General features: G+C 54.9%; 5 protein-coding genes across 5 annotated transcripts in view; 4 read left to right on the plus strand and 1 right to left on the minus strand.

The window, feature by feature from the left end:
* Positions 1 to 100, plus strand: part of SDRG_11852 (hypothetical protein) — a gene marked incomplete at its 3' end in the record, with an annotated part of 1,855 nt that extends 1,755 nt beyond the window's left edge. Inside the window, exon 6 of the mRNA XM_008617906.1 lies at positions 17 to 100. Coding sequence (XP_008616128.1) covers positions 17 to 100 — 84 coding nt within the window. The remainder of the gene's footprint in view (positions 1 to 16) is intronic.
* A 2,461-nt stretch (positions 101 to 2,561) lies between these two features.
* Positions 2,562 to 4,240, minus strand: SDRG_11853 (hypothetical protein; the record flags this gene model as incomplete). The annotated part of the gene is made up of 5 exons (XM_008617907.1): positions 2,562 to 3,130; positions 3,180 to 3,342; positions 3,388 to 3,464; positions 3,507 to 3,770; positions 3,817 to 4,240. The coding sequence occupies 5 exons, from the start codon at positions 4,238 to 4,240 to the stop codon at positions 2,562 to 2,564; spliced, it is 1,497 nt and encodes a 498-aa protein (XP_008616129.1).
* A 1,911-nt stretch (positions 4,241 to 6,151) lies between these two features.
* Positions 6,152 to 7,419, plus strand: SDRG_11854 (malate dehydrogenase, NAD-dependent). The gene is made up of 5 exons (XM_008617908.1): positions 6,152 to 6,242; positions 6,290 to 6,346; positions 6,395 to 7,038; positions 7,091 to 7,275; positions 7,331 to 7,419. The coding sequence occupies exons 1-5, from the start codon at positions 6,186 to 6,188 to the stop codon at positions 7,378 to 7,380; spliced, it is 993 nt and encodes a 330-aa protein (XP_008616130.1). The 5' UTR covers positions 6,152 to 6,185; the 3' UTR covers positions 7,381 to 7,419.
* A 151-nt stretch (positions 7,420 to 7,570) lies between these two features.
* On the plus strand, positions 7,571 to 10,527 carry SDRG_11855 (hypothetical protein). Its single transcript, XM_008617909.1, has 3 exons — positions 7,571 to 8,908; positions 8,958 to 9,801; positions 9,846 to 10,527. The coding sequence occupies exons 1-3, from the start codon at positions 7,617 to 7,619 to the stop codon at positions 10,482 to 10,484; spliced, it is 2,775 nt and encodes a 924-aa protein (XP_008616131.1). The 5' UTR covers positions 7,571 to 7,616; the 3' UTR covers positions 10,485 to 10,527.
* Positions 10,528 to 10,798: 271 nt separating this feature from the next.
* On the plus strand, positions 10,799 to 15,849 carry SDRG_11856 (hypothetical protein; the record flags this gene model as incomplete). Its single annotated transcript, XM_008617910.1, has 13 exons — positions 10,799 to 11,303; positions 11,354 to 11,535; positions 11,683 to 11,745; positions 11,788 to 12,081; positions 12,134 to 12,381; positions 12,424 to 13,756; positions 13,838 to 14,380; positions 14,429 to 14,680; positions 14,722 to 14,907; positions 14,952 to 15,138; positions 15,184 to 15,605; positions 15,661 to 15,729; positions 15,779 to 15,849. 13 exons carry the CDS (start codon positions 10,799 to 10,801, stop codon positions 15,839 to 15,841), a joined length of 4,347 nt encoding a protein of 1,448 aa, XP_008616132.1. The 3' UTR covers positions 15,842 to 15,849.
* Positions 15,850 to 21,883: the final 6,034 nt, after the last annotated feature.

The raw sequence follows: 21,883 nt of genomic DNA on the forward strand, positions 1-21,883 counted from the left end.
CGACGACCTCGCGCAGGGCGATGCTGTGATCGGCGTTGAAGGCTGGGAATCGGTGCTCCTCAAACGATACTCATGTGACAACCCGTCCATGCTGTTTTAGAAGCGATGTCATCAACAATTTCATTTTTGGATATATCAGTGAGCTACGATCGACTTTTCGCCTACGGGTTGGTACGGGACCTAGCAAACTGGGGAAAACGAAAACGACGACTCTTGACTCGCAACCAAGTTGTCCTTTCCCCCGAGCAAGCAAATGTCTTCTTCCGACATTGGAGCTCCAAGTGTCACTGTAATGCGGCAAGTGGGACTAGACTCGTTGCCGCTGAACACCTCGTCGTCAAAAGCATGGGCATTCGGGTCTCAAGAGCCCAAAAGATAGTCCAAAGGCGCGAGACGTGGGTCCTTCGTGTAGGTGCGCTTCAAGATATTCACCTCTTTTCGAGTAATGCTCGTCATGGTCGGTGCCCTTGCAACCAGCACGCGTATACGCTTGACTTCGATGGACTTGGCCTTTTTCACTCGATGGTCCGGAGCGGGGTTTGTTGACACATGTGTCCGAGCGCGGTCGCGCATGATCTCGGCAGCTAGAGTGGCTTCAGCGGGGTACACGATTGCTGCTACATAAAGTGCACTGTTCGTCATCGATCAAGAATATTGCTTATGCCGTCACGAATTGCCTGCGCTGTGACAGCTAGAGAAATCAGCATAGCTGGTCTCCAGTCCACGATGCGTTACATCTGAGGGATGATGGCTCAGATATCTGCGCTTTCGAAGTTCGCGTATGTACTTGGCCAATCTTGCCAGCTTTTGTTGTACGGAATCGCCTGAGCTAGGAGGCAACACATCATACATTGGAAGCCATATCTGCAATATACCTTGGTTGTCGTTGATCTTGACATGCCTTTCGCTCTGATGTGTTTCGCGGACGTCGAAGACCTGCATCGCGAAGGTCATGCATCCTCCTTCTCAGTCAACTGTCCAGCCTTCTACGCCTTTGGGAGCATTCTCTATGGGTTGGACACCGAGAAGGTGGTTAGCGCTTGCCAGCGAGGCTTCGGGATGCTGCAACATCGCCGCCGTCTCTCGATGTTTTACGGTTCTTGCCGACTTGCGGATCTCGCGCTTCAATTAGGCGTCCTGAAACGGAAGGATCTCCGCCATGGACTTTCTTCCTCATTCTGCGTGCTTGCTCATCGGGCCCAGGATCGACGGAGCGTCTCGCCATGGCCACTGGTCAGCAGGCCTTCGAATACGTCCACAATCGGTATTTTGCTCCATGGCTTCCAAGTTCGCATCATCTTCGTTGTTACAAACGACGTAGATACTAGCAATCTCCTTCTTCATTCGTTCACCGGGCCGTGGTTGCGAAGGCGGCGGCGTGGGGCTCATCTTGCTTCTCTGTCGCCGTCCTACAACGCTTGCGGCCGCGGGTGAGGCCCATACCTGAAGTCGTTGTTACCTGAATCAAGTAGCACGCTCAACGCTCGCTGATTCTGCTTTTGAGCCTGGTGAAGGCTATCAACGCGTCCGCCAAAGACGGAACAGCATGTTGAGGTCAGTGTTGAGATACCTCCTACCAATATGCGTCTGAACCAATGGTGCAGAACTGCCTCACTGAAATGGCAGCAAACAGAAACCGTGGTCAAGTATGAGCCAGAACCAAGTGAATTAGCTTGATACCGTGGATGCATTTTACCACTTGTACGCAATAAAGAGCCCAAAGAGGAAACCGGGCATTGACGGCACGTCGGGCAGCTTCAAATGAATTCTGTGCGTCTCGGGATTGAACCACGAATGAACTTTGTCCCAGTTGATGACTACGAGGCCGTCGTTTGCGCACCAGAAGTCGTTGAGCTTGCGATAGAGCTCCGACTGGCGGAGCTTGGAGAACAGCGCAACCCATTGTACAACGACGACGTCTTGGCTGTATACCGTGCGCAATAAAACGCATGCGAGACCGCGCAGAGCGTGCGAAGTATGAAGCCAATTAATTATGTAACCCCCAAGGGCAGACCTGGCGAAGCCGTGCTTGTGCTTCTTGCGATTGCAGCGACATCCATCGTGCGGACGATCGTCGTTGGGACTGGTGGTCGCACGGTTCGAGTCGGATGTTGCTGTGCTGGGAGGCAAGGCAGTGCACATCGTAAAGTGAAGCTGTGATAGTCATGAAAGAGGGTAGGTCGGAATGACAATCAATCTTCGTCTATCACTCCGAAAAATCCACGGCCAACGAGACTTCCTGTTGAGACTTGCCTGCCCGCAGAAAGCGTGCTTATTCCGCTGGACGATTGACCAAATACGAAAGATTACTCGATAGCTAAGGAACTCCTTCCGGTGCGTGGTCGTTGGTTCTTGCGTGCGAGCTGTGGAACGAGGTTTGTGGCCGCCTTGCTGAAAGCACGACCGCGGATTGTCGTTCTTCTTCGAAGGCACAGCGCCGCACCCCACCATCTTTAAAAGTAAAGAACGTGTTTGTAATTAACGCCCAAAGTATACATGTCAGTACTATGCATTGGTCGGCCACGCGGGCCATTGTGACGTTGTCATGCGTAAAGCGGCACTTAAGCAAAATCGCTGGACGGGCTGTTGCACGTGTACGACTTCAAAAGCACCTTCTCCCAGCCCTCGACACCAATGACGCAATCGTTGCGGGCCAGATCGTCAATGATTTGGCGGCACGGCGGCTTGACGACAGCACGGAAGTTCTCCTTGAACGTGTCGGAGTAGTCGAAGACACCACCGAGGCATTCGTTGTAGTAGACGCACAGCATCATCTGCACTTGGTTGTTGACGTCGCTCGGATCCTTGTAGTTCTTTGACGCGAGTGCCGTCGCTTCGGCCATCCAATTGGCTTGCTTCGCGACACACTGTTTCGTGTCGCCCGACATGCCATACACGGGCGCTTGCGATGGGTAGCCCGTGCTCTCCTCAGCAAGCAAGAGACTGGTCGCCTTGAAACGGTAGCACTGGGTGTTCATGCCCGCGAGTGTCGTGCCTTCGAACGTGTACTGGTACTGGTGCTTGTCGATGCGGAGCGTATCCGCATAACCGATGTACTGTCGCGGCAGGTCCTTGAAGTAGGTGTAGAGCGGGTTGTTGTCAAGCTTCCACACCGATGTCATTCGCCCGTCTACAACAATACGCTCGTCACTCCCTGGCCACGGCTGAATTGGGCCTACTTTTCCCCGAAACTTGCATCATGATGTCGTCCGAGGGCGAGATTGTCTTGCCAACGTAGTTGCGGCAAGACGACCACGTCCGAGAATCTCTCGTCGGGTCTTTGATCGCCGCCTTGCGCACGACGCAATCGTAGTAGATGGTGTGCATCGCATCGACCATGGCCTAGCGCTCACGTCAACTATGCGCACAATATTCATCGTTGCATACGTGATGGGCGTAGAAGACGGGGTCGGCGGGCGACGCAAACGTGCCCATGACCGAGCTGAGGAAGCCATGCACATTGTCTACACAGCCCGTTAGCCGGCCATGGTTCGATACATCCGTACTGTGTGCGCCGTATTGGATGCCGGACGAGGCCGTAGCGAGTGTCGGGTTTCCGTTGCCCAGAATACTGTTGTACATGCTCAGGAGGCTCACCTCCGGCGGGACGGCAACCTTCGACCAGTCGTTGCGGGGCATGCAACCGATGCACTTCTTCGCGTTGAACGCCGCCGTGCTCTCGCAAAAGTTTTGGGTCATACGCGACGAGACGCAGTTGTCCGACTGGAAAGAAACTCCGCTCACCGCGTACGTGCGTGCACCGTTTCTGCCTACTCAGTTCATGGGATGAGGATCACGGAGAAATAGTTCTGTTACCTCGGGGTAGCGAGCCGCCAAAGTCCTTGAGGAGATCGCTGCAGTCGAGCATACTGCGGCACTGCCGGCCGGCAAAGTTGGCGCCGAGCCGCGGGTAGTCCCAAAATGGAATCGTCACGCAAGCAAACTGCGTACCGAGCGACCGCAACATGTTTTCGTACGCGAGTAAGAACGCGCGGTGCCAGTAGATGAACATGCACGCGTGGGCTTCGCGCTCGGACGGGGGGTCCATGTGGATCTCGACGAAGCGTTGATGCAGCCCGTTCTTCATGGCCAAGCTCACAGCGTCGATGTACGTGTCCTTCTCGGTCTGCGAAAACGTGCTCCAGGCCTTGCGCACACGCGGATTAGGGCACTTGACCGTCGATTGGCCCGCAACGAAGGCCACAAGTGCGAGAAGAGGCCACAGATACAGCAGACGCATGTCGCTCGCGGCGTCAATTTCAATATGCTCATGGACGAAAACGAGGTGGCACAGAAGCTCGAAATCGAAGACAAGCCGACGGTTGGCAGCAGCGACCGCATGATATGCTTCCGTGGAACAACCGCCACCAACGTTGGGTTTCCGTGGCTACGGCCCTGGCTCGAAGAGCAAGTTGCAGCAAGGACGACGGAGGCTGCTTCATTTTTTCAATTTATGCAGTGTACGTACTCCCATTAGATCCAAGTGGATCCGTGTGATGCATACTTATGACGTGATGCATGCTTGCCAAGGGATTGTGCCTCATTCAGTGGACACGATAGAGCATATCAACACGGCGCTTTCTACCAGTCTGTTCGTGCCCCGTATACTTAAGTTATTGGCACCAACAATCGTTCGGTGCCTAAAAGAACATGCTCATACACCGTTAACGTTAGCGGTATTGTGACAGGTGGTCATTGATGCCAACGGTGATGGGCAGGTCCATCCTTTCAGTGTCATGCCTCGTCTACGGCTCAACTGTTGCACGAAGTGTTCACCGTGTAACCCGCAGTGCAATCACCAAGGGCGACAACCACCAAGGCAATTTACACTAATCACAACTCCTTTCGCGTACCCACAGAATAATACATGTTCCCACAAAGGGCTTTGCCCAAAACGCACATCAAGAACTTTTGCCCGAGTTCACGCGCGGTGGTGGATTGCATTTTATGCTGGTACTAGCACCGGGAGAGCTATCGGCAGCAAAACCAAGGTGACGCTTTTCTCTTGGGTCTACTTGAAGTGCTAGAAGTGCTAGGGATGGCGCTCCAATGCATACAAACAGCATTTGCGTTTGAAATTGGGTGCGGTGCAGCCCCACCCCTCGGACACAAAAACAATACTACTTCAAGAAGCAGGATGTCCTGCTTCATGTGGTCGTATCGCTACGTATTGGCCCGAGAAGACAGTTCAATTGGATTTGAATGTTCGCTCTGAGGACACATGCCGATGACCGGAGACGAGATGCTTTAGGATAGTTACCTCTGATGTACGTTAAATCGTTCTATGAGAGTCCTAAAAGCCCTTGTTCCTGCATCTACCGAGATATTCCATGATCCCAGCGGCTTGTATTCTCGAACGATCGTTCGAGTGTTGCTCCAAACCTTCACTTCGTTTCTATCCCTCAATACAAATATCAAGTATGCCGACATAACGACCAAAGAAACCTAATTGCATCACGTCCTGCACCTCACTGTCGTGCCTGCTTTTGCCTCGGAGCCACATCTTTTCGACGAATCAAAAGTGCCCATTGGTTAGATTACAGCCAATCGTCGATGCGAGTGTGACAAAGCATGGGGTGCATTCACAAAATGACGCTGATGTGTAAACAGCCAGTGGGTGTCGATTTCGGCAGCGAGGACTTATCCGAATTCTATATGAGCCCCAAACAACATGCTTTCCAACGCATGCCTCTGTTTGGCAAGGTGCCGGTACACTCTAGCATTCAAGCCATAAAGCAGAGTTTGGCTTTCTGCCACCCGACCGCAACAAGCAACTTTTCTTTCATTACCAAGCTTCTCAGTTGGCAAAGCTCGCTTGCTCATTTTCATCCCGTTATAACGAACAGAAACAAAGACTGTGGAGTCTTTATCGTCACGAGGGCCAGTCCATAAAGTATTCCCGGGATGCAGCTACTGGCGAGTATAGCCCCTAGCACAATGCCGTGTAAATACTTGCGGAGAATCACTGGCCAATACAAGTTTCCAATTTGAATATGCTGGTAAGCAAGCTCGTACTATCAGCAATCGGCAGGATCCCTGTTAGTTTAGGGATTTCCGCTGTTCCCAAATGTCCGAATTTCGCTGGGAGAATTCGAAGGCGGATCCGGATAGCTATATCCGGTACTCGACTAAGATTGGGCGTGTGGTCGGCATTTGCACTTTTGCGTTGCCAACCTCAGTTGAACATGCTCGCCCGCTCGATCTCCGCCCGCTTCTTCAGCGCTGCCGCTGCCGGCAAGAAGGTACCATTGGTGGACGATGGACATGGAACTCATCTCGGATTGCGTAGGTTGCCGTCCTCGGCGCCGCCGGTGGCATTGGCCAGCCCATGAGCTTGTTGCTCAAGGTACGCATGCTAACTGTGAAGCTACGTACGCTGACATAGCAATGATAGGACTCGGACCACATCTCGCACTTGTCGCTTTTTGATGTCGTCAACACGCCTGGTGTGGCCGCTGATGTCTCGCACTGCAACACGCGCGCTACGGTCACGGGCGTCGCCGGCATGGAGAACATCGAGGAGGCGCTCACGGGCATGGACGTCGTCGTCATCCCCGCTGGTGTCCCGCGCAAGCCCGGCATGACGCGTGACGACTTGTTCAACACCAACGCGTCGATCGTCCAGTCGTTGGCGTCTGCGTGCGCCAAGTACTGCCCGGAGGCCATGATGCTCATCATCGCCAACCCGGTCAACTCGACGGTCCCGATTGTCGCCGAGACGTTCAAGAAGGCGGGTGTCTACAACCCCAAGCGCCTTTTCGGTGTGACCACGTTGGACGTTGTCCGCGCCAACACGTTCGTCGGCCAGTCGCAGGGCTGGAACCCGCGCACGACCAACGTCACGGTCATCGGCGGCCACGCCGGCACCACCATCTTGCCGCTCCTCTCGCACCTCAAGCTCGACCGCCAGTGGTCGGACGATGAGCTCCATGCCTTGATCAAGCGCATTCAGTTCGGCGGTGATGAGGTTGTCCAGGCCAAGAACGGCGCTGGCTCGGCCACGCTCTCCATGGCGTACGCGGGTGCTCGCTTCACGACGTATGCCTCTTTAGTACATGGCAACACGAACACTAATGGTGGCTTCATCTAGGCGCCTCTTGGACGCCATGACCGGCGCCAAGGATGTCGTCGAGTGCTCGTACACGCAGAACGACGTCACGAGCCTCCCGTTCTTCTCGACGCCCGTCACGCTCGGCCCCAACGGTGTCGAGAAGGTGCACCACTTTGGCACGTTGAACGCTGTTGAGCAGGCCAACTTCGACGCCATGTTGCCTGGTACGTTGCGTGCCTTTAATCGAGGGACACTGACTAAAATGTGCTGCTTTTGTAGACTTGGAGAAGCAGATCGCCAAGGGTGTCTCGTTCGTCAACAAGAACTAAGCGACTTGAATACACGAGACCTTTGCCTTGATCCATAAATGAGTGGCGAAGTGAACTGCCGAGCTCAACCTTCTGCAGCCGATTCTACTCGAGGAGGCGCTGCGCTTCTGGACGGTATACACACAGCGCCGTTGTGCTGCTTAAAATCGGTGTTGTTTTGTGAAACTGTGAGACCGCCATTTCAGCGTTTCCCGTTTTAGCCGCAAGAGCAAACAGCGGCAGCCATCCTTGCACCGATGGCGAGCCCGGCGACGGTCGAGCAAGATGTCCTGGCTGTCGACATTGGTAGCATTGACATGAGTACCGTGACTGGACTCCAGACGACCGCGACGACGAGTCGCCTTCCGCTGGCGATGGGGCCTCGCCGCGTACTAGTACCAGACTTTGGACGGACGAGCCTGCGTCGGCGCAGTGGCGAGGCCTCGGCCCACGTGAGCCGCCGCATATCCGAAATTGCACGGCAGGCCGGTTCGCTCGGGCGCAGTGCGTTTACGCTCCGGCGCATCTCGATGGTGTCGTCGACGGACCTCAAGATCGACGCCCTCACGTCACGCGAGGTTGCGACGACATACGTGCTGTTCCACCTCGCGCTTGCGCTCGGGATGCTTCTTAGTCTCACAACTGTGCTCTTCTGGCTCAACTCGGACAACAGCGCGAGTGTCGCCGCCGCGGGCGAAGGGCTCTGGTTCGTCATCAGCATCGGCCACTACGCGAGCTATGTCTTCATCTCGGTTGCTTGCGGTGTCTTTGCGCGCCGTATTTACGTCCTTCCCGCGCGCCAGCCCGTTCAGGAGACAATGGCGTACATTGCAAGCACGTATGGCGTCATCACGCTTGGCGAGTTCATCGTAGAAGCATCACTCTCTGTGCGCGCCGGCCACGTGTGGAGCACGTGCCACGGCAGTGGCGACGTCGAGCCCGTGAGCTTGGTCGTTCGCAACGTCCTCAACGCCATCCAGGCTACGGTCTTCTACGTTGTGCTCACAAAGGTCTGCAGCTGCTTCCGCGTGAGCGAGGCCACGCACCACGCAACCCGAGTCACAGACATTGGAACATCGGCCACCATGTTCCTCGTCTACATCGGGCTCCGTGTCTACCTCGGCGTGGTCAACGGCATCATCCTGGACTACGTGCCCATGACCAACGCCATCACGACAATTCGGCTCCGGTACTTGGAGGAAGGCAGCGCGACCGTGACACCACCGCTCCGCGTCGTGACAGCAACCTTGGTCGTGACAGCGTGCGACGTTGGCTTCTCGCTCTGGGCGTGGGCCGAGATTGCAGCCGTGCGCCGGTCGTTCCGCGAGACTTTCGTGCGCAACCTCTCCAAGCTCCTCATCGCTTTCAACTTTTTCATGTACTACAACGCACAGATGATCTTGGTACTCGTCCTGAGCGGCCACCTCGTCGCATGGCTCCTCCCCATCAACTACTACAGCGCCGACGGTACTGCGCTTCGCTGCACGGGCAGCCTCGCCGTCACGTTCGGACTCAAGCTCACCATCGCAGGCTGGCTCGTCACGGCCATGTGAGATGCTCTTTCCAATCGTTGTGCTTGGATTGAAGTGGTGTGATAGGTACGCCTGCCTGCCGACGGACGCCGTCGGTCTTCGCGGTTGGTTTGTATCGTCGCCCAACGCGCTCGCGGCCCCGACGCACCGCATTCGGTACTTTTGCCACGCCTCGGACGTGCACCAAACCGCCAACTTTCGCCTCGTCGACATGCTCCAGAACACGCTCGTGATCGAGCCGCGCCATTTTGTGCTGGAGGACCAGATCGAGATGTTCAATTTTGCATACCTTGCGTACGCGTGTGGCAACAAGGACTACTCGCAGGACTTTCTGCATCTCCACAGGATGATTGGCAGCGCCGAGTTTGCGCTGGCAGACCACCTCCACGACCCGAAGAGCGACACGCACTGCCTCATTGCGCACTCGACCGACAAGATCATCGTCGCCTTCCGCGGCTCGATGAGCTGGAAAAACTACAAGACGGACCTCAATGCCTCCAAGCACATGTGTGTCGACTACAACTTGCTTCCGGCCGCGAGCGACGACAAGAGGCCGCGCTTCGTGCCACACAACATCTCTCGCCCCAACTTTTGCAAAGCTAAGACGCCGTGGGTCCACGGTGGCTTTTGGGACGCGTACCAATCCGTAGCCGACCGCGTCCTCGCTCGCCTCGAAACAATGAACGAAGAAAACCCGCGCAGCATGTACTTTACCGGTCATAGTCTTGGCGGTGCGCTCGCCACGCTCTGCAGTCTCGACGTGGCCTTCAAGTACGGTGCGTCGCGCGTCGCGTGCACAACCTTTGGGTGTCCGCGCGTCGGCGGCAATGCGTACAAGCGCGTCTACAACGCCCGTGTACCGGCCAACTTTCGCTTCGTGAACGCCCAGGACCCCGTGTGCCACACGCCGGTGCATTTTATTATCCATTATGATGAGCTCTCACAGTAATGTAGCTGCGGACACTGTGGGACTCGTTCACTGAAGTCGGCACGACCGTCGTCCTCGATCGGCTTGGGAACCTGGTTGTGGACCCAAACCTGCTCGAGTACGACTTACTGAACCGCGGCATTTCGGGCGATGCGCACCGCCTCACGTCGTACCAAATGGCGCTCTTTCTGTGGTGCAAACGAGCCCACCCGCGGCGGTTCGAGCCCAAGTTCTGGTCGCACTCGCTCCAGAAGCTGCGCGAACACCACGGCCACGTGCCCGAGGTGCTGCACTACCTGCACAAGCGATCGCTCTTTGTACGCACAGCCAATGACGCCGACGACGACCGAGTCTTGACGGAAATCACGACGACTGTGCTCCCCACGCGCAAGACGCTCGGGCTGTTCCAGCGCCCCGTGATTTGCTTTGCGACGAACGACACGATCGAGGCCCTTGTCGCCGCGCACCTCGTGCCCTCCGAAGCCGACGCCGTCGAGGTCGGCCGCGTCCTGCTTGTGAAAGGCGCTATCCACATGGTCGACGACCCCCAAGTGTTTCGGCACGATGCGTACTTTACGATTGTCAAGCGGCCAGCGAAAGTGGCCCCCGCCGAGAGTCGCTCGACAATGCCAGAGAAAACGACCGTGTCCTCCAACGATGCATGAGAGATGAAGTATCAAACTATCAACGGTTGTCGCTCCTTCGTCAAACCAAGAACAGGCCAGTGTATAAAACAGTGCTCAAACACTGTTTGGACAACAAACGGGCGTTTTCTGGCCCCGTTAATGATTGGTCAAAATAAAGGAATATCCGCGAATCCAATACCCGCGACGAATTTTAATAGTGGGTACCGCCGAAAGTCTTTTAAAATGTATTGCTGCGCGAGGGGCTCGCAATTAAATACGAGCGGTTTCCGGCGCGAATAAAAAACCCGAGCTTGGCGCGAAGCCCATTTGCGGAGTTTGTGGTTTTGCCAAGCATGTCCCGACGGTCCGCGCGCAGCTCCGCGGGTGGCAGCCGCAGCCAGGCGCTGAGCGAGATCCGCCGCCTGCGCGACGCCGTCGTTGGCGACGACGAAGACAAGAAGGTCCGGCGCATCGACACGTACAACGCGGCCGAGTCCAGCATCTACCAGGAGGTGACCGAGGAAGAGTACAACGAGCTGGTCCGGAAGCGCCGCGAAGAGCTGCCCTTTGTCGAGGACGATGAAGGTGGCATGGGCTACTATGACGACGGCGAGGAGCAGTACTTTGACGCCGACCCTGACGGCGACGAAGAGATGGTCGACGACGCCGACACGGACGTCTCCGGCAAGAAGCGCCCCAACACGGGCGCCCTCTCGAGCGCCTATGTGAAGCGCGCCAAAAAGATTCAACGCGCAAAACTCGGCGCTGGTGACCAAAAGATCACGAGCATGTTCTTCTCCAAGCCAGGAGGCGCCCCAGAGGTCAAGGCTGCGTCCAAGCCTAAGCACGTCAAGCGCGGTAGCGAATTATGCATTCTTCGCTGTCGGCTTAGTATTCATCTTGTGTAGATATTGATCTCGATAGCATGCTCGATGACCTGACGAGCAACCCCATGGAGAAGACGCTGCCGCGGTCTGTCCGCACATTCCCCACCGCACCAACGCCATTCGCACGCCCGGCAAAGCCTGCGACTCGCAGTCCTGCATTTTCCGCGCCTACGTCGCATGCGCGAAGCAAACCAAATGACGCGGTCAACGAGCATGACGACAACCTCGATGCGTTCGATGACACTGGATACGATTACGACGGTGGCGACAACGACTCGATCGGTGAAGAGGAGCCCATGTCGAGCGAGCCCGCGCTGGCACCTATTGTCGAAGACGAAGTCGTCGCCGAGGTTTTCAACGAAGCACCTCTCCCAGAGCGCAGCTTGACGAAGCGCGAGATGCTCCTGAAGAAGGTGGAAAACATCCAAACAATCAAAATCTCATGTGCGATCTAGGCCCGCGAGAACCGTATTGAAGCGTCCGTTGGTGCCGCAAAAGCCATGGTCAAGCAAGAACCCGAACCTCTCGTCGAGGCCCCGGCCGCGCCAGTTCCGGCCATCGATCTTGCAGTGCCTTCAAACGAAGTCAACGAGTGGTGGAGTCGCAGCGATGCACCTGACACGGTGGATGTCACGGAAGCCAACGCCTCGAATTCCCATCTCGAGGCTGCAACGGACGAGCTTCACATGTTTTGGATCGACGTCGTGGAAGTCCGTGACCGCCCTGGAAAGCTCTACGTCATCGGCAAGGTAGGCACTTGGATTCGCCATCAAAAGCAAGAGTTTGAACGTGTGACGATAGACCAAGGATGGTGATGCGCTCAAGAGCTGCTGCGTCGTCGTCAACAACCTCCAACGCTACCTCTACGTCGTGCCCAAGGTCCCGGACAACCTCAAGAGCTCGTACCCGACGATGGCAGACCTACCGAAAGACGAGCAACAGGCGCTTTGGATGACGATGCATCGCGAAATCAGCGCGCTCCTCATGCCGTCCATCATCAAAGAGCGCAAGGACCAGCAAGAGTTCCGCACCAAGCTCGTCGAGCGCAGGTGCGTCTACACGATTCATTTGCAAATCTGAATCACAAGTAGCTATGCATTTGAGCTTCCGGACGTACCTCGGGGCAAGAATGTTTACCTCAAAGTCAAGTACCCGGCCAAGTACGGAGTGCCATCGCCGGACGTATGCCAGAAGGGTGGGTCGTCGTTCTCGCGCATCATTGGTGCCACCGTGCGTCCACTCGAGACGTTCCTCATCCGCCGAAAGCTCCTCGGGCCCTCGTGGGTGCGTGTCGCGGGTGCGCAACGGGTCGTCCAGAACCAAAATAGCTACTGCAAGGTCGAATATGAAGCCCCGAGCCCTTGCGCCATCTCGACGCTCATGGGGCTGCCGGCGCCGCCGCTCACCGTCATGAGTCTCAGTTTGAAGACGTGCTGCAACCCGCACTCGCACAAGCACGAGGTTGTCGCGTTCTCTGCCATCACGGAGAGCAACGTAAACCCGGAGGGCACAGTCACGAAGAAGAGCCAAATCTCGCACTTCTCTGGCATTCGCCCGTTCATGAGCGACAAGTTCCCGGACGGCTACGCCCAGGCTGCGCAGAAGAACGAACGATTCCGCGCGCCGCAGTGCTTAAGCCTCGAGATGAGCGAAAAGGCGCTTCTCAGCTTCTTCCTCGCGCGAGTCCAGCGGGAGGACCCGGATCTGATCGTGGGCCACAACTTGCACGGGTATACGCTTGACGTTTTGCTCTCACGCATGGACAACTACAAGCTCGGAGGGTCGTGGTCGCGCCTCACGCGGCTTCGGCGCGGGATGCTCATGCCCATGAACGCTGGCGAGGGCTGGAACGAGTACCGTCTTGATGACATGTCCAATGGGCGGCTATTTTGCGACACGTTCGTCGCTGCCAAGGAGCTTTTGACGTCGCAATCGACCTACTCGCTCACACACCTTGTCGCGACGCAGCTTCAGAAGACCCGGGTTGAAGTCGAGATGACTGACCTGCCGTCGATCCTCACGTCGAGCGCTGAGAACTTTGTCAAGCTGCTGCAACACACACTCGATGACGCCATGTTTGTGCTGCAGCTCATGCACAAACTTGAGGTGCTCCCGCTCTCTAAGCAGCTTGCGAACCTCTGCGGGTACCTCTGGAGCCGAACGCTGATGGCCAACAAGCGCGCTGAGCGCATCGAATACCTCCTCTTGCACGAATTTGACGTCTCGAAGCACAAGTTCATCGTGCCGGAAAAGTTCAAGGCCGAGAACAAGGCCAAGTCCAAGAAGCGTCGCGAGGCTGCGGGGTACGCGGGCGGCATGGTCTTTGCGCCGAAGAAGGGTCTGTACGACAACTTTGTCGTGCTCCTCGATTTCAACTCGCTCTATCCGAGCATCATCCGCGAGTACAACATTTGTTTCACGACCGTTGAGCGCAACTTGCTCGAGGCATCAGCCCCGCTCCCCGCCGAGCTCCACGCAGAAGAAAACGAGGACGGCGTTGAGGAGGTTGTGATGCCGAGTCACGGCGACGTGCCAGAGCTTCCGAGCGCGACGGCGGTGGAAGGCGTCTTGCCGCAGGTCATCAAGCGGCTCCTAGAGTCGCGCAAGCAGGTCAAGAACCAACTCAAGGCCGAGGAAGCCGCGGGGCAGGTCGAGAAGGCCAAGCGCCTCGACATCCGCCAGCGCGCCATCAAGCTGACTGCCAACTCGATGTATGGTTGTCTCGGCTTTCGCTACTCGCGCTTCTACGCCAAACCGATTGCAGCGCTCATCACATCGACCGGTCGGCAGACACTTTTACGCGCGCAAGAGGTCGCGGAGCAAGAGTGCGGCTACGACGTCATTTATGGCGACACGGACTCGATCATGGTCGACTCCCGCAGTGACAAGCTCGAAGACGCCAAGCGTATTGGTCGCGAGATCCAGGTTCAGTGCAACAAGCACTTCAAGCTGCTCGAGCTCGAAGTCGACTACATCTTCAAGACGATCCTGCTTCTCAACAAGAAAAAGTATGCTTCGCTCGTCGTGAAGGAGCGCAACGGGCTCGTCGTACGAAAAACCTCTTGTGACACTATACGCTCATGTGCGCATACGTAGACGTTTGAGAAGGAGGTCAAGGGCCTTGACCTGGTGCGCCGAGACTGGTGCGTGCTCTCCAAGGGCGTCGGTAACGACATCCTCGACGTCATTCTCTCGGGACTCGCGCGCGATGAGACTGTCGAAAAGATCCACGACTATCTCCGCGATCTCGCCGAGAGAATGCGTGCAGGCAATGAGCCGCTTGAGCAGTATGTCATCACCAAAAGTCTCAACAAGCCGCCAGAGCAGTACCCAGACAAGGCCAAGCAGGTGCGTAGAACGAGGTTGATTGGTTTCTTACGTCCATCCAGTATCATGTGCAAGTGGCATTGGCGCTGCGCAGTCAAGGCAAGGCCATCGGTGTCGGGACGCACATCCCGTATGTGCTCTGCAAGGAAGAAGAGTCGGGAAGCCAGCGCCGCGCATACCATCCAGATGAGATCAAGCGCTCGCAGGGCAAACTCAATGTCGACATTGAGTGGTACCTCGAAGCCCAGGTATTTTCAAGCCCATGGCGTCGGTTTATTTATGGATGGTGTAGATCCACCCGCCCGTGAACCGTCTCTGCGCACACATTGACGGCACCTCGAGTCCGCAGCTGGCCCACTGCCTCGGCTTGGACACGAGCAAGTTCTCGCATGCCGCGCGCAACGTCGGCGATGATGAGGTCGACGAGATTCCAAGCGTCCTCCAGCACGACTCTGATCGCTTCAAGGCCTGCGCACCGCGTTCGTTTTCGTCCACTTGAATTGTCTTGGCTGACGTTTTTCTAGTCCGCCTGACGTGTGCGAAATGCAAGGAAGCTTGTGCATTTCCAGGCATCTTGGTCGCGCGCGCCGATGGTGGCACAGTGACGGGGCTGCAATGTCCGAGTTGCAGCGCCGCTTTCTGGGGCTACGAAGGCAACGATGGCGAAGACCTTTTTGTGCTGCTGTCCAACCGCATGCACCTGGCGATCCGCGAGTGCTCAAAACGCTACTACCAGGGTTGGGCCGTTTGCACCGACGGCTCATGTGGGGCACGGACGCAGAAGCAGTCGCTGCGTGGACGCAAGGGTGATGCCTGCGCGATGCCTGGATGCCGCGGCGCCGTCGTCATGGAGTACACGGACCAAGCGCTTTACACACAGCTCAAGTACTTTGAGTCGCTCGTGAACGCAGACCGCGCCCTGGGTCAGCTCGAGCCGTCGCGCCAGGTAGACGCATTAATGTCTCTATGAGCGTTGGAGCCAACAGGTTACTATTATATAGGATGCCAAGTTTCTCATTCAGGACCAGGAAAAAGCCATTTTCGACAAGCTACGCACACAGATTCAAGATGTTGATGAGAGCGTATGCGTGGGCTCATCATTGATGACGTCTTTGTTAGGTTATCGAGCACAACGACTACAACTGGGTGCAGCCGACGATGTGGACGAGCCTCTTTTCGTGAGCTTCGAACAAATGATTCATTTTCTTCGCCAACATAATACATACACTTTCTGTGGGTTTCAAGTTGGGTACTGTGCAACGGTGTGGAGTCTTGAATGCTATCGTGTTGGACCCAACGCTCAAGTGCTTACTCGAGAACGAAAAGTCGGACGGTGTTAAGGGGCTTCTGACTACGTTGAAGGCTTTCCCAAGGCACCATAAATTCAATCGATGTGGCCTATATTGAATTTATGTTGCCTACCACCATGGGTCAATAATAAAGATTGACCCATGCTACCACCCATAGCAGCGCGTTGTCTGGGAGAGCGTGTTTGGAGAGCTCCAGCGGGCTCAAATCCAGCGAAGACAAATATTTCTGTGTGCAACTTTGGAAAGTGCTATATGATATAAAACTCTCAGGAGGTTAAACATTGTCTAACTTCCTGCTTGCGTGTTGTCGGCCAACGACCACGTCGCTTGTGCATCAACGAACTTTGCAATGCTCTTCCTTCGTGGCGGTAGCAATGTTCACTCGCTGACCAAAATGCTATTGGCCGTCAATCCCACATTTATACTCTGCATAAAAGAGCCGCATCACGTCGCTGCGTAGCGTCGCCAGCCAAGTTTTTGTTTGAGGCGATTTCTTGCAAACTTAACCAGTCATTCCACGTGGAGAATTTGTCGAAAAATGCTCCGAGTGGATCGATGCTTTTGGTGTCACGTCTACTTTCCACCCCCTATCCACCATAGGCGTCCTGGGCGACAACGTTGCTCAACTTGATAAATGCCGTCAGCAAAAGGTCGTGCAGCAGCAACGTGGCCTCACGCCGAGGCTTTGGCAGCAATTTCGGTTGCACCACCACAATATGGGTATCGCCAGCGACCCCACGAATGCTCTAACCGCCTACTCGCCGAAATAGTTGGGCGCGGTGTCAGCATTTATAGGATGCAAAGCACATGCAACCGCTTTGGTGTGACCGAGAGTCTCTGACCTCCCGCCACTTGGCATAATGTGCACAAGGGTGAGCACCGTACCCGGCCCTGGAATTGATGTAGAGAGGATTTCGAACATTGAATCGTTTTCACATCACGTGGCACGGCTATATCTACCTTACACTGCTGCGCGTATTCAAAAGCGACTTATTGCGCTTGTAGTAGCCTCTCCAATGTTCAATTTCATATCTAAGATGGTCACTAGTCGTTGTGCGGCACCTTACCTCAAGAAACCACTAAAAACGCAATCGAACTGCACTGTCACCTTATCGCTCCGACGCAAACTGCAATTGAGCTTTCATTCCAATATGTCCCTTACCTCGTTAATGCGTACTAGTACTACGGGAAAAACGACTAGAAACTAGAGCTCTACTAGTACGAGCCTATCAACCCTACGGCTATCCCGTAGTATTATTTTATGAGAAGTTACAAACAGTTTATGCACTCATAAGTACAGCAGCTCGTAGTCACTGCCCTCCAGTTGCAGTTCGATCACCCTCGGAGTATTATTGTCTTGAGGCATGCCTCAACATAATCATAGCGTGCGTGACTTGTGACGAAGGTTAGCTGTGGCTAGGGTAACAAGGCCTTGCTCAGGGGCGTGAGTCGCTAGGTCCGTCATAACGGAGGCTAGCGATGTCATGCAGCATGCTGCCTTTCCGGTGGCACGATTAACCGAGAGGCGTGAATGCAACTTTGCCTCGCGAGCGATGTGAGAGGCCTATGACGGTAGCGTACCATACTGTGGGGTTTTCACAAGAATATTTTTGGTTCTCATCACTGGGCTCGGGGCAAGGCGTTGTGATTCATCGTTGTAGATCGTTCTACGGGAAGACCGTTGGGATGGGGCTGGACAGGAACCCGTGCCCAGGGCCCTAACAGTCAGTAGTTCTAGTTCACTTTCCTATTTGCATTCTAGTACGCATGCCGATGTTCAGGGAATACGCCCCCCTTCGTATGTGTTTGTGTTGATGGGCCGGTCACGGTCACAAAGCCGCAAGACCTGCGGTACTTGGCTCTCCCAAGCGTGGCGGCACGTCTGTGTTTGCCAAGATAAGAGCTAGAACGCAGTTCTCGGCAGAACCAGAAATGATTATTTTTCTCGTGCTTGGCGCTTTTCCTTCTAATGTTCGCTGAGCCTCTTGCGTCCTCGAAGCTCGCTACGTCTCCTCGGTCAATCTAGAGGCTGTCCTCTGCCGATGACTTCACGCCCGTACCTGGTTGATACGGCATACTCGGGTGTTTCCTTCTCTTGTTCGTGTTCTCATTGTGGAAAGGGAATGAACTCCCATCCCCTTGGTCCTTGTACTTCCTCTCCGGGCCGCATGCGTCCGTCCCGGCCTCGTACCAGTCGTCGTCGCCGAATGCCGCATTCATCCGGAGTTTGGTTCTAGTCACTTGTTGGCCGCTCGAGTGCTGTTGCCCGTCGCCGTGCACTGCGTCGCAGCTCTTGGCCTTCTGTCGTGGGTCTCGATAGTTGCACTCGTATTCAGAGGGTGCCTGACTAATGGGTGGCTTGTCTACGTCGTCTTGCTCGGTCGTGAGGTCTTCGGCCACCGCGTTTCTAATATCATCGTCCGCAAAATTTATGTCGCCGTCATGAGCCATCTGGAAGTAGCATGGTCCGAGGTAGAGCACTACACCGCCCGGTCTGACACCAGTGTTAGTTGATGTCCAAGTACTCCACCTCCGTCGTAGTGACTGGCACTTCGACAGCTTAAGCGTCAGCTCCCGCTCGTTGCAGTCGGCGCATGATGGACCATGTGGTTGGCGAATGGACCACACGAGTACACAATGAATGACAAGGGTTAGTCCAGTGGCCCTACGGCCACACTTTGAAGCGGTGATGGAGTCAGTGAAATGAAAAGCGTGTAATAAGATCGTATTTATAGGAGCGTAGTGTCTGGTAATGGGATAAGTAAAACAACATTAGAAGTAGTGGTACTGCCTGGTCGGTCTTGTCGAAGACCTCTTCGCAGACGATGATACTGGTCCACATCCGACTTCGAGTTGAGAGCCAAACTTTTGATGTTGTCACATGCTTTGACGCTTGACATCGCCACGTAGAGCTGTATATGTGCAAAAACTGGTTCCGGTAGATTGACGTTAACTCGAGGTACGGTCGGACCCTGCGACTTGTTTATAGTCATCGCAATTGCGAGACAGACTGGAAACTGTGGACACTTGAGCTGGAACGGCAGCGTGTTGTGCGGACCGTCGTTGATGAGCGGAATGCGAGGTATGAAAACGACCTCGCGCCAGTTGCAGCTGGTCAAAATCGTACGCAATGTGCGCACCATGAGTCGCGTTCCGTTATATAAACTACTGTTTGCGCTGCAGCATGACAGTGGCGTTGACATTGAGCTCGAGACAGTGTGGAGGACGCCAGCGATGTTAACGGAGTTGTGGAACTCAACTGGGTAGTAGATAGCAGTTTCTTGTAGCAGATCATCGTCGTCGTCGTTCGCTGTAGCAACTTGTACCTCGTCTTCGTGAGCTTCGACACAGTTGGCAGAAGTGTAAACGCGCTGATACCTCAGCTACTGGTACTTGCGCAAGTAGCATGGCTTTGATCGAAGCGACGACATCGCTTTTGGCGCCAAAATGGCACGGTGAGCAAGGTACGCTGACAGCGCATCTATAGAAATGGACGGAAGCTCAGGGCAAACAAATTGACGAAGTTGGTAAGTGCGAGCGTGGTGTGCCACCATTGATGACGATGCCACCAGGAAGTCAGATTTACTCGTCGCCGAAGCCGCCGTAGGCTGCCCGGTCGCGACCGTATGTACCGTTGCCGACGGATCGTAACAATGTCGAAACAGCGCATCGTATCCAAGTACGCGCATATTGGTGAGGACATGGGGAGTAGACACGACACCCCAAAATCGCTTCGCGTCAACCAAGCTTCGACCAATTCATCGCGTCAACCACGTGGAATGACCAGGGAATTTTGCTTAAAATCACCCTAGAAAAGGAGCTTGCCGCCAAAAAGTTGATGCGTCTCAGAGCAAGTATATCTGTGCATACGATCGACCGCGTCAATAGCGTCCTAGTGGATCATCGAGCACTCGGTGCTGCATGTGGCTGTCGATGCAAGGACGACGACGGAAGAATGCTCTTGATGCCAATGGAGCCAAGCGCGAGGTTGTACCGTCCCGCAATCGCGTCGGCGCAGTTCTGGTTTGTATCTTGACGCAAGTTTGGTTGGTTGGATTCGTGGTACTTAAGCCCGTTGTTCTCGATCTTGGCAAACTAGATCACCACGTAAGCATAGATCTGCTTGCCCTTGAAATTGAGCATTGTAATTTTGCGGCCGCCCGTCGTCTGAGCAATGGGTCCATCCAGGCTTTCTTTCCATGGGGAAAATGAACGTATAGCGCATCGTAGTGCTTGATAATTTCCTTGATTCACACAACGGCTTGTCGGGGTCGAGCGATCGATCAGCTCCGTGGAAGATGCCATTCCGCCGTGCTTGCGCGACAGCTGGAGCGGAGGTGGCACCTCTACCGCCTCGTTAAGCGAAGGCGCGTTGCGTGCGGACAAAATTATTGACCATTCTGTGCGATTGGAAGCTGTTCAGTTCATGAGAATTGCAATCCCGTCAGAGACTGATCTATTTAACGTCGCTCCTGTCTCTCTTCTTCTGGTTTTCGGAATCATATGGTTTTGTTAAATCCGATTGTTCGACCGGGTGGATAATTGACTGACTGGCTAGGGCGAGTACTCTAACCTTGTAAGGCTTTTGTGACTTACTTTACAAGATGCCGCCAGTTATGCAGGTGCCGACGTACGCTGTGAACCATGGACCTGAGTGTTCTCTTTACCGTTCATATTTTGATTTGTTGTTTACGTCCTTTATGATGACTGCATTTGGCTTTGATTTTATGTTTCCAAGTGCATATCTTACTTGCTCATGCCACGTTCCGCTTATGCAAACCATTGTTCTGTTTTCTATACAATAAGTATTTGCCCCCTGGACCAGCGGCGAAAGCATCCAAACTTATAACATCCAAACTTATGATATCCGAACTTATGAAGTCCGAACTTATAACGTCTGAAGTTATGAAGTCCGAACTTATACCGTCCGATCTTAAAGTGTCTAGCCGCCCTGCCATACAGCACCCGGGTGTACAGCGCCCTACCTCACAGCGCTTGGACGTAACCACACAGCGCTTGGACGTAACCTCACAGCGCTTAGACCTATAAGACACGTTTTTATAAGCTGGATCAACAGCACCAGGCCTTCCGGCACCAGGATTCAGAGCGTTCGCCTCACAGTGCCCGTATTTTAGTTACTAGTACAAGTTCGACGATATATTATAATAAGTCCGGACTCTATAAGTTTGGGCGCTTCAAGGCCCGGCGCTTCAAGGCCCGGCGCTTTAAGGCCCGGCGCTTCAAGGCCCGGCGCTTTAAGGCCCGGCGCTTTAAGGCCCGGCGCTTTAAGGCCCGGCGCTTTATGGTCGGGCGTTTCAAGGCCCGGCGCTTTAAGGTCGGGCGCCTTTAGGTCAGGCGCCAACTTCCCAACACCCCTTCAAGGCCGGTGCTCTGGAGTCGGGGGGGGCAATGTGGGGCGAACGCTCTAAAGCTCGGGCGCTGTAAGGTCGGGCGCTTCAAGGCTGAGCCGGGCATCTCAAGGCCAAACTGTATGGGCCATAGCGTCTGCCATAGCCTATGGCCAAACGCTGATAAGCCCGTCGCTAGTTCGAGCGCTTTAAGGTCGGGCGTTTCAAGGTCGAGCGCTCCAAGGCCGAGCGCCAACTTCCCAACACCTCTTCAAGGTCCGGTGCTCGGGCACGCTAAGGCCGAACGCTCTTAAGCCGGACGTCTTAAGGCCAAACGCTATGCCCAAACGCTGATATGCCTGTCGCTTTTTTTAAGCAAGTTGGGACACGCCGCCGAAGAAGCAGATGAAACCGGGTTACGGTGCGGGCCTGCCTGCAAAAAAGGACCCGGGTGTACAGCGCCCTACCTCACATGTTGCCGGTTCCAGGGGTACATAATAATAATAATAATAATCTATCATGTACTCTGGAGTTCCACCGGGTAGCGACCGCGAGCAAATGATGGC

Source organism: Saprolegnia diclina, assembly GCF_000281045.1.
Source record: "Saprolegnia diclina VS20 unplaced genomic scaffold supercont1.44, whole genome shotgun sequence".
In the NCBI taxonomy this organism is placed as follows: domain Eukaryota; phylum Oomycota; class Saprolegniomycetes; order Saprolegniales; family Saprolegniaceae; genus Saprolegnia; species Saprolegnia diclina.

Bases quoted from the DNA above. Each gene is read 5' to 3' on its own strand.
- SDRG_11855 (XM_008617909.1), top strand. From the start codon at position 7,617: ATGGCGAGCCCGGCGACGGTCGAGCAAGATGTCCTGGCTGTCGACATT. The intron at 8,909-8,957 runs GTGAGATGCTCT...GTGGTGTGATAG, and splicing joins GGCTGGCTCGTCACGGCCAT to GTACGCCTGCCTGCCGACGG. The intron at 9,802-9,845 runs GTGCATTTTATT...ACAGTAATGTAG, and splicing joins ACCCCGTGTGCCACACGCCG to CTGCGGACACTGTGGGACTC.
- SDRG_11854 (XM_008617908.1), top strand. From the start codon at position 6,186: ATGCTCGCCCGCTCGATCTCCGCCCGCTTCTTCAGCGCTGCCGCTGCC. The intron at 6,347-6,394 runs GTACGCATGCTA...TAGCAATGATAG, and splicing joins CCATGAGCTTGTTGCTCAAG to GACTCGGACCACATCTCGCA. The intron at 7,276-7,330 runs GTACGTTGCGTG...CTGCTTTTGTAG, and splicing joins CTTCGACGCCATGTTGCCTG to ACTTGGAGAAGCAGATCGCC.